At 44.8% G+C, this 16,344-nt stretch overlaps 1 protein-coding gene across 7 annotated transcripts in view; it reads left to right on the top strand.

Annotated features, from left to right (window-relative positions):
• The window catches only part of mcf2a (MCF.2 cell line derived transforming sequence a), a 182,359-nt gene that overhangs the window by 156,364 nt on the left and 9,651 nt on the right, over nt 1-16,344 (top strand). For all 7 annotated transcript variants that reach the window (XM_087991850.1, XM_087991851.1, XM_087991853.1 and 4 more), the window contains 6 exons: nt 2,249-2,341; nt 4,403-4,481; nt 7,255-7,306; nt 7,499-7,608; nt 10,594-10,688; nt 15,615-15,727. In XM_087991850.1, coding sequence (XP_087847976.1) covers nt 2,249-2,341; nt 4,403-4,481; nt 7,255-7,306; nt 7,499-7,608; nt 10,594-10,688; nt 15,615-15,727 — 542 coding nt within the window. The remainder of the gene's footprint in view (nt 1-2,248; nt 2,342-4,402; nt 4,482-7,254; nt 7,307-7,498; nt 7,609-10,593; nt 10,689-15,614; nt 15,728-16,344) is intronic.

Raw genomic sequence — 16,344 nt, 5'->3', positions numbered from 1 at the left:
ATTCAGGCTCAATAATGTAACTCTGTTTCTGCTGCAAAAGCAATGCTGTCTTGTACAGCTAAAACTGAGCATCACATTTTATTTAAGTTGCAAAGCACCTTTTGGTATTTTAGCAATATAACAGTATCCAATATCAATTAACTTTATACCCCAGAAAGTGAAAATAACTGTGGCCCTGTACCGGACGACCCTAATGATCCCATTACCACCAGACCAGCTCTAGGCTCTGAAGCCTTGCCACATCCAGCTGAGAGTCTCGGTGGACAACAGAACCATCAGGAAATGGAGGGGGCTCCACAAATATCCTGATCCTCAATGATGGGGGAGCCCAGAACATTAATACAAAGAAAAATGCCAAATAATTCACAGCAACATTTAGCCAGAAGTGCCTCCTCCAGTGATCCCCAAAATCACAGCTACCAGTCTCCAGCCAATTCCATTCACTCCACGTGATATCCAGAAACAGTTGGAGACACTGGATATTGCAAAGACTATGGACCCTGACAACATTCCGGCAATAGTACTGAAGACTCATGCTCCAGAACTTGCCGCTCCCCTAGCCAAGCTGTTCCAGTACAGTTACAACACTGGCATCTAGTCAACAATGTGGAACATTGCCCAGGTGTGTCCTGTACCACAAAAAGCAGAACAAATCCAACCCGGCCAATTACTGCCACATCAGTCTACCGGATTTGTGATTGGATTAAGATGAAAACTAAAACCACAAGATAAGACAACTATGGAAAGTAAATTAAAATACCTTTTTTATTGCAATGCAAGAACTTGTTAGTTATCAAATAAAAGAAATCTTTTTCAGCATTAATGAGTGTGTTCAGTAATTATGGAGTTAATATTTTCAAGATATATTTAGTGTAAAGTGAAAGATTCCATTAATTAATTAATCTATAGATTCCCCATTGTTTCCTGGCAGTGGGTTAGGGAGTTTCAGCAGTGGGTCATTCAGCCCCACCTTCCTTCTGCGCTATTTAAGTAGGCCATGGCTAATCTAAACCTCCACTCCACATTCCCACCTACCGCTGCTAACCTTTCGCCCCCTATCTACCTCTGCCTTAAAAATATATCAAGGCTCCACTTCTCTCCCCACCCATCCCGTTGATGAAAAGACTTTCAGAACCTCATACCCACCGCCACACTCCGCTGTGAATGTGCAGATATCAGTTTCAGTGAAGTGATGACAGTGAATGCAAACGATTTCACCACGGAATCTGGGTCAACGTAATTAGTCTAATAATTCCGACTCACAGCAAGAGAGCACTAGCCTTTTGCAATTGATTCCTGTAGTTATTGACCTGTTGTTGTTACATCTACATAACAACAGAAGCAGACCACTCAGCCTTCCTTGCCTTTCAGTGACATCATGGTTGGTCTGTCACCTAACTCTATACAGCCGCCATTGGCCCACATCCCTGAATACCTTGACTGAACAAAAACAAATCTTAGATTTAAAATTAACAACTGATCCAGTGTTCGTTGCCATTTGTAGAAGAGAGTTCCAAACCTCTTCCACCCTTTAAGTGTTTCCTAACATCCTTCCTGAGCAGTCTGGTCCTAAATCTTATAGATTAGATTACTTACAGTATGGAAACAGGCCCTTCGGCCCAACAAGTTCACACCGACCCTCCGAAGAGCAACCCACCCAGACCCATTCCCCTACACTTACCCCTTTACCTAACGCTACGGGCAATTTAGCATAGCCAATTCACCTAACCTGCATATTTTTGAACTGTGGGAGGAAACCCACACAGACACAGGGAGAACATGCAAACTCCACACAGACAGTTGCCCGAGGTGGGAATTGAACCCGGGTCTCTGGCGCTGCTAACCACTGTGCCACCATGCTGCCCATATTATGGCCCCTAGCCTTGGAATCCCCAATCAGTGGAAATAGTGTGTCTAATCTGTCTTTTCCTGTTAATATCTGGAAGACTTGGATCAGATCACCCCTTAACTTTCTAAATTCTAGAGAAAACCGGTCTAATTTGTACAATCTCTTCATAACTTAAGCTCTGCAGTCCAGGTATCATTCTTGTAAACCAACACTGTATTCCCTTCAAGGCCAGTCTATCCTAAGGTCTGGTGCCCGGGACTGCTTTCCCTACTCCGAATGAGGTCTAACCAGGGGTTTTGTACAGCTCTTTTCAAACATACTGCTGACAAATCTAATGCTGTGACTTGCGACTGAGAGGAGAATGGTGGAATGTAATATTTCTTGTGGTTTATTTGTCAGATGAGCGCTGTCGGAATCACGGAGAATGTTAAAGGAGATCGGCGGAAGTTTGAAGTCTGGAACAGTGGCCGTGAAGAAGTGTATCTCATTCAAGTGAGTTTATTGCAGTCAGGATTGATCGGGTGGGTTTGGAAGATTTGACTTGCTTCTAATTGCAGGGCTCAACTATTCCTTCTTTTATTGCAGGGCTCAACTATTCCACTGTTTGCCCAGTGGTATTGTCCCCAAACTGTTAATGCAGAGACCCAGGACATGCTGTGGGAACCCTGGGTTCAAATCCTGCCATGGCAGATGGTGGAATTTGAATTCAGCAAAGAATTTGAAACTAAGAATCTAATGATGACCATGAAACTGTTGTTGATTATTTAGAAAAAAACCCATCTGGTTCACTAATGTTCTTTAGGGAAGGAAACAGCCACCCTTACCTGATCTGGCCTGCATGTGATTCCAGACCCACAGCAATGTGATTCACTGTTAAGTGCCCTCTGGGCAATTCGGGAAGGACAACATCTTGTCAATGAATTTTGAAAAAAGCACTGATGGTGCAGCTGAGGCATTCTCTCCAGGACTTGCCTATTGGTAATTGTAAGGGACATTGCACCATCTTCAGAGCTCCCTCCCTTCTGTTGAGAGTTCCCACATTCTGGGGAGCTGAGGGATGGCAGTCCCTGGTTACACCTTGTGTAAAAGTTATACTGGAGCCAATGGGAGACCAAGGCCTGAACTGTGGCCTGAAGTCCCCAGCTGGTTACAATTCTCCTTGAAGAAATGTTTGCTCCTTTTCAAAGCTGGTGGAGAAAGAGAAAGAGAGAGAGAGTGAGAGCTGTAGGTAGTGGGACCCAGGTGTATTCCTGTACTTTCCTACTCCCTTGAACTGTCTGCAGCCCCCCCCCCCCTATCAGTCAGGTAGCCTCACTAGTGGTGCCATCACTTAACATTGAAATGCAAAGTTCCCCTGACCCCAGGGACATCAGCAGGAGTTTGCAGTGGATCAACTAGATCACTGAATCTAGGGGATTCCCGAGGTCGACGTGTTAAAAACAGGTTCAGATCCTCCAGATCCAGCCTCCCAAATGTCACCGTCCTCACTTGACTGAACACTGCTTATTACCATTGTCTTTATTTACCGCCTCCTGAACAAACCCAGGGTTTGGGTTTTTACCAGAGTTTGGTGTTGCTGGACCGATTGGCATTTATTGCCCATTGCTCAGTGCCCTAACTGGATGGTGATTGGACCGTCTCCAAAGTGTTGGGAAAACCAATTGTTAAAAAAGTAGTAATACTTGGAAAAGATTGTTGTGGTCATTCTAGATCACTGTTCTGAGGAATGCAAAACAAGTCAGACCAATGTGAGTCACTCACAAGTTGTACTATATTTTTTCTGCTGTTACAATGACTAGATGCAACAAAGTGCATTGCTGTTAGATTGGAGCCGCCCGTGTCGATGTAGATCCGACATTATAAACAGGCTCTTTCTCTAAGAAGGGAACTAGTGAATCAGTCAGGTTTTGACTGGCATTCAACAGCTTTAGAGTCACCCATACTGAGACCAGCTTTGTGTTATCACATGGAAATTCTCCGTCTGTAATTAGACTGGGGCGTAGCCATGACTCTTGGTGACCAATTGTAGCTGGCAGCTTCACCTGAGCTTTCAGATCAAGAATACAGAAGAATTAGAAAGGTGCATGTTTCTTTCAGTAGATGGAGTGATCAGTTTACCTGCTATCCACACTCAGGGTCAGTACAATCAGCTGCCACTGACCCTGCTTCATGTTCCAGTGATGAACGCAGACACATAATGGGGACTCCTTCCTGTGTCCTTGCAGTGCTGATATCAGGATACTCTGAAACCTCTGACTGTATGAGGTTGGGGAGAACGAGTCTGGGAGTTGGCTGGAGAAAAGGCAACAAAAATGCAACCCCCCACCCCATCCCAATCAGTTATAGAGGCTGAGAGGTGAGTGGGGTATTTCACAAACCCCTCCCTCAGAATGGCTGCCCAAATTAGCGCTAGCTCCTCCTTTCCCATTAGTGACGGTGTGTCAGAGCGTGCGTTTGACCTGTCTGTGTTTCAGATCTGAAGAACCAATGTCTTTAGGAGCAAGTTTGAAGTGATTTACCCAATGAAGGACAATCTGCTCTGTTTCTCCTCAGGCTCCATCAGTCGATGTTAAGATGGCCTGGTTGAGTGAGATGAGGAAAGTACTAACAAATCAACAGAGGCTCCTTCGAGGTATTTTGCCACTTTGTGCTGATGCTGGGCTCTAGAAAAGTCTTTTACTATGATGTTTAAAATGAACGCTTAGCTAGATGCTTTGTCTAACTGTGCAATAGTGTAAGAAACTCTGCCTGTGGAAGCTCAGTTAGCTGTAATGTTAGAGACTGTGGGAAACTGGAATGTGCAAATTCTGGTTCAGTGCAGGCGGGCCATTCGAAGTCTGGCTTCACGTGGATGACCTCCTTGATATGGAATTATATTCTCAGGAGAAGGCCATTCAGCCCATTTGTCATGAACAGGAGGGAGCTATCCCAATTCATCTCTTGCACCAGCTCCTTCCCACGTTCCTGAAAGCCTTTCCATATAAGTGTACATCCAATTATTTTTCTCCAGTTATTCTAAGTTGCCTTTTCAGGCAGAGCATTTTAGATCACAACAACTCCCACTGAAGAGCAAAAAAGAGAGCTGTCCCCAGCTCCTCCTCAGCCATTCGATATCAGATATTTCCCAATGGAGCCTTGCTAATCCTGAGCACCATTGGACTGCCAAGTCTTCAAGTTGTCTCTAATGATTACGGAGTAATTCTGGATCTCATCCCAATTATGTGGTGACAACTTTTATCAAATGTGTTGTGCATCTGTGGCTTAACCTTAGTGTAAGTCCCCTGCAAACCAGGGAGTGCAAACACCTGCTGTTCCTCCCTGGGTGAGGCAGTAGTTGTCTCCAAATCTTCAGCCTCACGGTGTCAGATTATCCAACTACAGCACATGGTTATAATGTGGGACACATGTGTTAGCTTGGAAGGAGCACAATGCCAATTTCCAGAACAGTAGCAGGGCTCAGCAGGTCAGGGTGGCATGGTAGCTCAGTGGTTAGCACTATTGCCTCAAGGCGCCAGGGACCCAGGTTCAATTCCAGCCTCAAGGCGCCAGGGACCCAGGTTCGATTACAGCCTCAGACTAGCTGTGTGGAGTTTGTGAATTCTCCCATGTCTGAGTGGGTTTCCTCCAAGTGCTCCAGTTTCCTCCCACAGTTCAAAGATGTGCAGGTTAGGAGGATTGGCCATGCTGAATTGTTCCAGGGATATGCAGGCTAGGTGGGTTAGTCATGGGAAATGCAGAGTTATAGGGATTATGTGAGAAGATGGGTCTGGGTGGGATGCTTTTCGGAGGGTTGGTGTGGACTCGACGGGCCAAATGGACTGCATCCACACTGTAGGGATTCTATGAATGTAGATAGTGCAGTGCAGAAATGGGCCCTTTGGCCCTCAATGTCTGTGCTGACCATGATGCCATTCTCAATTAACCCCAGCTGCCTGCAATGGTCCCTATTCTTTAATTTCTTCCCCGTTCCTGTGTCTGTCTAAATGCCTCTTAAACCTTGCTGGTGTATCTAGTTTTGCCACATTCCAGGCACCTACCACCCTCTGTGTAAAAACATTTCCTTGAAACTTTCCCCCCTCACCTTAAACTTATAACCCCTAGTCAAAAATGTCAAAGAACTGCAGATGCTGGAAATCAGAAACAGATATCACTGGAAGAACTTAGCAGTTCTGGTAGTACTTGTGGAGAGAAATCGTTGTGGAGAGAAACGTTTTGGGCCCATTGACCCTTTTCCCACTCAGTTCAGTAATAGGAATCTCACGGGTGAGGACAGTGAGTCTGGTGTGAATATGGGGAGGGGGAATTGAAATAGAGTGATAGAGTAGCCATGGGGTGGGGGGGGGGGGGGGGGGGGGAGGTGAGCACTCTTGAGATGCAGAAACATTCACTTTGATTTCTCTCCACAGGTGCTGCAGACCTGCTGAGCTTTTCCAGGAATTTCTGTTTTTATCTCTGATTTACAGCATCTGCACTTCTTTTGGTTTTTAATAGTTGTCCAGTGATTATCTCAATGGTAATATTAATGACTAATAATGAGAAAACAATTGATTACTGGCATTCTGGTCAGATTCACAAATTCTGAGCCTTGCCACCTTTGAGACATTGGGTGTGAGGTGATCCCAGTTCTATCTGTAATTGGACAGTCCCATTCCTCTCTGTTTGGTTTCCTGATCACATTGTGTTGTATACATCAGCTGCGTGACTCCAGGAGACAGGGTGGTGCTATCACTGTGCTCCATAAGCCAGATACAGAGCCAGATCTGGAGTTGCTCTTACACGTCTGAGATACATTCTTACAATCCCTGTTACCAGAGTAACTTTAGTTTCAAAATTTCAACTCACGCACCAGAACTGCCTTCCCCCAGTCTGCTCTCATCACTCATCGCACTAAATAAGGCTGGGAGTCATTGCTGCAAAATTGTCTGAAAAATAGAAACAATAATTTTGATGAGGTGAGCAACAGGAATATAGTATGCTATCCACACAAATCTGGGGATAAATTGAACAATTCAGAACTGAGATTGTTACATCCTTATTTGGTTACAATGTTAAGGATGTCACAGAACCAAAGTATTGTAAATAGAGTTAAGGTACAGGTTAGTCATGATTGAATGGGATAGCAGAACAGGACTGAGGGACTGAACGGTCTCCTGTTCATACGCAGCTTTATGAACTGAAGCTCCTGCCGACAGTCCCTATTCCATACCCTTTTACAATCTTCCCTCTCTAATACCATTAAATGATGTCCCTGTGATTGCCTCAGTAGTCACGCTTGCTCAAGAGTTTCATTTCCACTTAATTGGAACCATTTATTTAATTGAGAACTGAATGGATACAGGATATACAGGCAGCCCGTGGGTGATAACAATGCCTGATCATTATCTTACTGTGCTTCTGTTCCACAGAAGACAGCCAATCTCATCATCATCTTACAGATCAGATTCTTCTATCCCCAGGGTAAGTGTTAAAATGGTCCATAAGATCTGCTCTGTTTGTCTTGCAAAGGAACAAAGTAGATTGAATCAGTTTTGCATTAATTTAATGCAATTGGAAAGATACAGTTCCAGAGATCTGAGCAGTTCTTCAGAGGACAAGTTTATCCTTTCTGTCTTGTCTCAGGCAATTTTCTAATTTTTATCGTTCCTACAGGAAACAGAAAACAGCCTCTTTAAGTTCGGAGGAAAACGATTCTGAGCTGACAAATCCTGTGATTTTAGAAAACTTCTCTCTGTCCCCTCAGCATCTTTCAACACGGAAAGGTACTGTCCCAAACCCCTGTTCACAAATCGGAACTGAAAATGTCAGGCTGGTATTTATTGTAAAGGACAGTGGGTCTGCACATAATCTAGTTGCAGTGATGCTAATCGGAGAGTTTCGTCATCTTTCAGTGAAGTGTTACTGGTCGTGTGGTTTTTGAGCTGACTGTGTTCCTAGAATGGTTTGCTCTGCGGGCTAAATTTATACAGTTGAGAGCTTCAGAATCTGTTTTCACAAAACTCTCTTGCTTTTACTTAGAACTTCTAGATAAAGAAAATGAGTGAAAAGGAAGTTGAAGTGACACCATTGCTAGCTGTTTAATCATATTTATGTATTTATAGCAAGATTACCATTATGATTGATGAGGTAGATTCAGAAAAAAAACCCCAGCAGCTCAAAACTGGGTGCTCATGAGGTCATTGGCAGCAGAAGTGTATTTAACCACAATTTAAATCTGTCCGCCCCTGCCCCCCTGCCTAACCTTACTCAACCATCAACCCAGGGATCAACTCTGGTTCAAAATTGATTGTGGGAGAGTGTGTCAGGAGCCAGGTATAACAAAAACAAATATGCCAACCTGGTGAAGCTACAACATGGGATTACTTACAGGACATAGCATGCAATAGACAGAGAGCTATGCAATCCCACATCCGGTTGATAAGATCGAAGTCCTGCAATACCCAGTCATGAATAGTGATGGACAATTAATGAACTCACTGGAGGAAGTGACGTCAGAAATATACTCATCCTCAATGACAGATGAGCCCAGCACATCAATACAAAAGATAAGGCTGAAGAATTCCCAGCAATCTTCAGCCAGAAGTGCTGAGTGGATGATCCATCTCGGCCTCCTCCAGTGGTCCCCAGCATCACAGATGTCAGTCTTCATCCAATTCCATTCACTCCACATGATATCAAGAAATCGTTGGAGACGCTGGATATTGCAAGGACGGTAGTCTCTGACAATATTCTAGCAATAGTACTGAAGACGTGTGCTCCTGAACTTGACACTCCCCTAGCCAAGCTGTTTCAGTACAATTACAACACTGACATCTACCCGGTAATGTGGAAAATGCCCAGATATGTCCTGTAAATAAAAAGCAGGATAAATCCACGCCAGCCAATTATCGGCCTGTCAGACTTCTCTCGATCATCAGTCGAATGAGGGAAGGTGTCATCAAACAACACCTGATTAGCAATAACCTTGACACCCAGTTTGGGTTCCATCAGGGTCACTCAGCTCCATACTTCTTTGCAATCTTGATCCAAACATGGAGCAAAGAGGAAGAGGACTAACTGCCCTGGGCATCAAAGCAGCATTTGACCGAGTGTGGCATTGAGGAACCCAGCAAAACTGGAGGGAGTCAATGGGAAGAATGAGGAGAAGTCTCTATGTTGCTTGAAGTCATACCTGGCACATGGGGAGATGGTTGTGGTTGTTGGAGTTCAGTTATCTCAGCTGCAGGACATCTCAGCAGGAGTTCCCCCAAGTGGTATCCTAGGCCCAACCATCTTCAGCTGCTGAAAATTTGTTGCTGGAAAAGCGCAGCTTGCTTATGCCCGAAACGTCGATTCTCCTGTTCCCTGGATGCTGCCTGACCTGCTGCGCTTTTCCAGCAACACATTTTCAGCTCTGATCTCCAGCATCTGCAGACCTCACTTTCTCCATCTTCAGCTGCTCCATTGTAAGGTCAGAAGTGGGGATGTTTTCCAATTAATGTACAGCAGGCTAGCTGAAAAACAGTGAGAGTTTCTGTGGATGCTTTAAAAAGGAAGTAGTTAACAAAGTGAATCTGGGGAATTATTAGTGGAAAAGGCAGATTAATGAATTTGCATCAGTTTTCACTGACAGATATACAAGCAGCATCCCCGTGCTAGCGGCAAATCAGAAAATGTAGAATTGTTCATTTTGGGAGAAAGTGTAAAAATGAAGCACGTTATCTAAATGGTGAGAGATTGCAGAGCTGTGAGATTCTATTTATGTATGCTTTATACAAATGAGTGACTTCAGGGATGAGTAAAAGTCAGCCAGATTGCTGTGAGTCTGGAGTCACGTGTAGGCCAGACTGGATGACATTCCCTAAAAGACATTACTTTCATCAACAGTTCATGGCCATTTGTATTATTTTATTTCCAGATACTTTTCATAGAAACTGAGTTCAAGATTATCAAGCTGTCATAGTAGGCTTTGAATGAATGCATGATTTATTGTTACGTGTATGTTACAGAGGGAAGAACAGTAAAGTACAGGAAACAGCTTGTCCACTGTCACCATGATCGGTGCTATTTTGAATAGTTTCAGAAAAATAGTAGAAAGATAGAGCTTAAGGAGAATCCATCAGTCCTGAGCCAACTCATCATCAGTGACGCCTCTTCCACCATTTCCCTCCCCCCCGCTCCTCCCCCACCCCCACCACTCACCATTGTCTACGCTGGGCCCACTGAAGTCAGAGTCACATCTCTTGCCACTGGAACCACTTCATCAATGTCACTATGATGCCCTTCTACCATTGCTTAGCTGCCCCCAACATAGTGATGAAGGTGCCAAGCCTCAGGCCATCCCTTGCTGCTTGGCCCATCTTGCCATCATCGCCCCCACCAGTGTAGCAGCCACTCAATCAGATGCCAGGTCCCATACTCGCCCTGTAAAGTAAGTAGGGGCTCAGTCACATCCACGCTGGGCTCACTCACTGCTGCCATGGGTCCGTGCTGGGCTCACTCACTGCTGCCATGGGTCCGCGCTGGGATCCCTCGCTGCTGCCAATGCCATTTGAGGTCAGGAGAAGAGATAAGTAAAGGAAAAGAGGAGGAAAAGAAAAAGCAGTCGGAGTGGATGGGGCCTGGCTAAGGAGCCCTCCTCTCTGCCATCTTGATAGTTGTATCTCCTGGAAGTCCCATTCTGTGTAATCTTTCACAATGAGCACTACATTGTAAGGGGAATGAAATCAGAGACTGTGACCTGACCCTGTGTTTCTCTCTCCGCACAGACTGGGCTGGGACTTTACGTTATGTTGAAGCCTCTGAGGGAAATGATGGCTGGTCCAGTAACAATGACACTGAGGAAGAGGATTCAAATCAACTGGTCAGTGACTCTGACAGATCAATGGCTGAAACATCAGAAGTTTATGTTTTTAAACAAGAACCTTCTGGTCCTAATCTGTCTGAAGAGATGTTTATCATTGGTTAGCTCTTTTACCCTTCCCTCCCTTCCCTCCCCTCCCTCCACCCCCCCACCTCTAATTCAGTGCACCTCCACCTTCCTGAGTTATTTATGTGAAAGCACAACATGAAATGACTGAATGATCTCTACTCACTTGCCAAATTGACCACTCAATGTACTTTGTTCTTCAGGTCAAAGAGTGAGCCATGTCTAATTGGATGTTCCATGTGTTGAGGGTGACCAGGAAAGGGCATGTGGTAGCCCATGGTTGGGATGCATGGTGTTTGCATGGAGACCTGATCTTCACTGTTCCACCAGAGGCCAGCTTCCAAATCGGACCAGTTGACATGAATCATAGAATCCCAACAGTATGGAAACAGTCCATTTGACCCAACAAGTTCACACCAACCCTCTGAAGAGTCACCCACCCAGACCCATTCCCCTACCCTATTACGCTACATTTCCCCTGACTAATGCGCCTAACCTACACATCCCTGGACATAATGGGACAATTTGGCATGGCCAGTTCACCTAACCTGCATATCTTTTGACTGTGGGAGGAAGCTGGAGCACCCACGCAGACACAGGGAGAACGTGCAAACTCCATGCAGTTACCTAAGGCTGGAATTGAACTGGGTCCCTAGCAGCAGTGCTAACCATTGAGCCACTATGCCACCTTTGTGAGACCACAAAGGCATGTGAAACTGGAGCAGATTAGGCCATTCAGCCCCTTGACCTGCTCCCCCATCCTGTTGTGTTGTAGAGTCGTAGAGATGTACAGTATGGAAACAGATCCTTAGGTCCAACTTGTCCATTTCGACCAGATATCCTGACCTTATCTAGTCCCATTTGTCAGCACATGACCTATATCCCTCTCAACTCTTCCTACTCATGTACCCATCCAGATGCTCTTTAAATGTTATAATTGTACTAGCCTCCACAACTTACTCTGACTGCTCATGCACGCACCACCCTCAGTGTGAAGATGTTGCCCCTTAGGTCCGTTCTAAATTTCACCTCTGGCATCAAGAATTCTCAAGATCTGCAACCCTCTGCGAAGTGGGGAGCGGGCGCTGATGGACCTTGACACCACTCTGCCAATGTCCATGTATACATGCTCTTAAATATGACCACGCTGAAGCTAGGCTTGGAGAATGGGGACGTCTGTTCTCAGTATCTTTCACAGTTAGCTGTGACATTTGCGACTAGTTAAGAGCTTCATTCCCCCAGTATAATTCCTTTAATTCTTTCTACAAGGTCAAATTTAATTGTGTATGCAAGATTCTAGAAGCAACCACAATGGGGCATCAAGAAGCCCAGGAGAACTGTAGTCAGTGGGAATCACAGGGTTAGCTCTCCGCTGGTTTGGGTCAAGCAGCACAGAAACAGACCCTTCGGCCCAGCTCAACCATGCTGACCAGGTTTCCTAAACTCAACTAGTCCCATTTGCCAGCACTTTGCCCATGTCCCTCTAAACCTTTCTTATCCGTGTACCTGTCCAGTTCTCTTTTAAATGTTGCAATTGTACCAATCTCTACTACTTCCTCTGGCAGCTCATTCCATACACATACTACCTTCTATACGAAAAAGTTGCCCCTCAGGTCCCTTTTAAATCTTATCCCCTCTCATCTTAAACATATGCCCGCTAATTTTGGACTCCCCTATCCTGGAGAAATGACCTTGTCTATTCACCTTACCTATGCCCCGATGATTTTATAAACCTCTATAAGGTCATCCCGCAGCCTCCTACGCTCCATGAAAACTGAGTCCCAGCCTCTTCTAATAACTCAAACCTTCCAATCTTGGAACTATCCTTGTGGAAGATGGTTGTGGTTGGTGGAGGTCAGTCATCTCAGCTCCAGGATATCTCTTCAGGAGCTCCTCAGGTGTCCTAGACCAAACCATCTTTAGCTGCTTCATTAATGACCTCCCCTCCATCAAAAGGTCAGAAGTGGGGATGTTCACCAATGACTGCACAATGTTCAGCACCATTTGCGACTCCTCAGATATTGAAGCAGTCCATGTTCAGATGCAGCAAAACCTGGACAATATCCAGGCTTGGGCTGACCAGTGGCAAGTCACATTCATGCCACACAAATGCCAGACTGTGACCATCTCCAAAAAGAGACAATCTAACTACGGTCCCCTGTCATTCAAAGACACAACCAATCCCCAACTATCAATAGCTTTGGTGTCACATTGACCAGAACCTCAACGGACTCGCCACATAATACAGTGGCTACGAGAGCAGGTCAGAGGCTAGGAATCCTGCAGAGAGTAACTCACCACCTGACTCCCCAAAGCATGTTCACCAGCTGGAAGGGCACAAGTCAGGAGTGTGATGGAATTCTCCCTACATGCCTGGATGCGGGCAGCTCCAACAACACTCAAGAAATTTGACACCATCCAGGACAAGGCAATGCGCTTGGTTGGCACCACATCCACAAACACCCACTCTCTCCACCACCGACACTCAGTAGCAGCAGGGTATGCTATCTACAAGATGCACTGCAGAAATTCACCAAAGATCCTCAGACAGCACCTTCCAAACCCACGACCACTTCCACCTAGAAGGACAAGGGCAGCAGATACATGGGAGCACCACCAGCTGCAAGCCACTCACCATCCTGACTGGGAAATATCTCGCTGTCCCTTCACTGTCGCTGGGACAAAATCCTGGAATTCCCTCCCTCATGGCATTGTGGGTCAACCCAGACTGCACACAGACTGCAGCAGGCCTAGAAGGCAGCTAACACCCATCTTCTCAAGGGCAGCTAGAGATGGGCAATAAACACTAGCCAGCCAGCAACACCCACATCCCACCAGAGAATAAAAATGGTTGTCAGTTTCTAAACCTGCCCAAAATAACTCACAATTACTTTGAAGTTTCTCAAATTGATTTGAAACTAACTAAATAGGTAATTCCCAGCATTTATTCAAGCAAAACATTGTGATGAAACCTCAAATAACATTAAAATACTGCGGATGCTGGAAATCTGGAACCAAAACAGAAATTGCTAGAGAAACTCAGCAGGTTTGGCAGCATCTGTAGGGGGAGAAACAAAGTTAATGTTTTGAGTCCAATATGGCTCTTCACATAAGGAGTTAGGGATATACTGTCTGTAAAGTTAGCTGCAGCATTAAACTCCATATAAGATCTGTCATTACATCTCATGTCAATTTCCCAGATCACTACATGGATGATCTAATACTTTTAAGGTACAATGAGTAAGTGAACAATTAAACAATTGAGCATTTATAGAGTAGATAATAATAGACAGATAATAGACAATAGGTGCAGGAGTAGGCCATTCTGCCCTTCGAGCCAGCACCACCATTCATTATGATCATGGCTGATCATCCTCAATCAGTATCCTGTTCCTGCCTTATCCCCATAACCCTTGATTCCACTATCCTTGAGAGTTCTATCCAACTCTTTCTTGAAAGTATCCAGAGACTGGGCCTCCACTGCCTTTCGGGGGCAGAGCAGTCCACACATCCACCACTCTCTGGGTGAAGACGTTTCTCCTCAACTCTGTCCTATATGGCCGCCCCCTTATTTGTAAGCTGTGTCCTCTGGTTCAGGACTCACCCATCAGCGGAAACATGCTTCCTGCCTCCAGAGTGTCCAATCCTTTAATAATCTTATACGTCTCAATCAGATCCCCTCTCAGCCTTCTAAACTCAAAGGTATACAAGCCCAGTCACTCCAATCTTTCAACGTAAGGTAGTCCTGCCATTCCAGGAATTGACCTCGTGAACCTATGCTACACTCCCTCAATAGCCAGAATGTCTTTCCTCAAATTTGGAGACCAAAACAATATTCCAGGTGCAGTCTCACCAGGGCCCTGTACAGCTGCAGAAGAACCTCTTTGCTTCTATACTCAATTCCTCTTGTTATGAAGGCCAGCATGCTATTAGCTTTCTTCACTGCCTGCTGTACCTGCATGCTTGCTTTCATTGACTGATGTACAAGATCATCTAGATCTCGTTGTACTGCCCCTTTACCTAATTTGACTCCATTTAGGTAGTAATCTGCCTTCCTGTTCTTGCCACCAAAGTGGATAACCACACATTTATCCACATTAAACTGCATCTGCCATGCATCTGTCCACTCACCTAGCCTGTCCAGGTCATCCTGTAGAGTAGAGTAGATTTTGTTTGTCATTTCTACTGTATACAACTGATACAGTAAAAAACAAGAGTGTTCCTCCAGGACCAAGGTACAACATGGACAGCACAAACTACAAAATCATATTCAGAGCGACATAAAGTGTATAAGAAATGCAAAACACACAAATTAGAGTGTAATAAATGAATGACAACTATAGACATTGTCCTAGCAGCAATTCGAAGTCGTGCAAACACCATAGAACATAGAACACTACAGCGCAGTACAGGCCCTTCGGCCCTCAATGTTGCGCCGACCTCTCATACCAATCTGAAGCCCATCTAACCTATACTATTCCATGTATGTCCATATGCTCGTCCAATGATGACTTAAATGTACTTAAAGTTCGCGAATCTACTACCAGTTCTCATTCCCATTGGTTTCCAGCTCCTTGGGCCCAATTCCCTCTGTAAACCTCTTTGTCTCTCACCTCTCTCTCAACCTTTAAGATACTTATTCAAATCTACCTCTCTAACCAATCTTTTGATTGCCTGCTCTAATTTCTCTTTCTGTGGCTCAATATCAAATCTTGACAACTGCTCCTGTCAAAGGTGTTATGTAACAAGTTATTGTTGCAAAGTAAGTGGTCAAGGGTTGGAGAGGGGTGTCTGAGAGACACAATGAGGTTCTGGGAATACTTTAATATTTTTATAAATCAATTTTGTTTATGCTTTCAGTCCCCTGGGAGGTACAAAGCTCGCACAGATGGCAAAACCCTGGATTCTGATGAGCTGTTGATCAAAACTGGAGATGTTGTCCAGTTAATGCATGAGAATGGTGAAGGACAATGGTAAGTGTAGTCTCTCCACTGAAATGAAAATGCAGGTAATCCTCCTTCATGTGATTGGGCTAGCAATTGAGAAGGCCAGGTGAATGTGGCTTTGAATCCCACTGTGGTAAGCAGTGATATATGATTTCTGTTAAAATCTAAACGTAATCCTGATGGTGACACTTAATTTTTATAAAACTTATGTTGTTCACTAATATCCCTTTGGAAAGGAAATCTGCCATCCTTACTTGTTCTATTGATGATACCTATTTTACTGATAGCTGAGAGTAGACTGATGGGGTGGTCATTAGATTTGTCCTGCTTTTTATTTACAGGACATACCTGGGCAATTTTCTACATTGTCAGGTAAATGTCAGTGTTGTAACTGCACTGGAACAGCTTAGCTAGTGGAGCGGGAAGTTCTGGAGTACAAGTCTTCAGGACTGTTATTGGAATGTTGTCAGGATTGTTAACCTTTGCAACATCCAGTAGCACCAGCCTTTTCTCGATATCATGTGGAGTGAAATGAATTGGCTAAAGGCTGGTCTCTGTGATGCAGGGGAGCTGTGGAGGAAGCAGGATTAGTGATTAGTGCTGTTGGTTGAGTGATACTAGCTTGGATACTAGAAAAAGACCCC

The sequence above is a fragment of the Chiloscyllium plagiosum genome, unplaced genomic scaffold (assembly GCF_037043375.1).
Source record: "Chiloscyllium plagiosum isolate Xiang-an unplaced genomic scaffold, Cpla_swu_hap1 HiC_scaffold_11, whole genome shotgun sequence".
Lineage (NCBI taxonomy): Eukaryota > Metazoa > Chordata > Chondrichthyes > Orectolobiformes > Hemiscylliidae > Chiloscyllium > Chiloscyllium plagiosum.
Note: the sequence above shows the minus strand (reverse complement) of the source record. Positions and strands in the feature narration are given on the sequence as shown.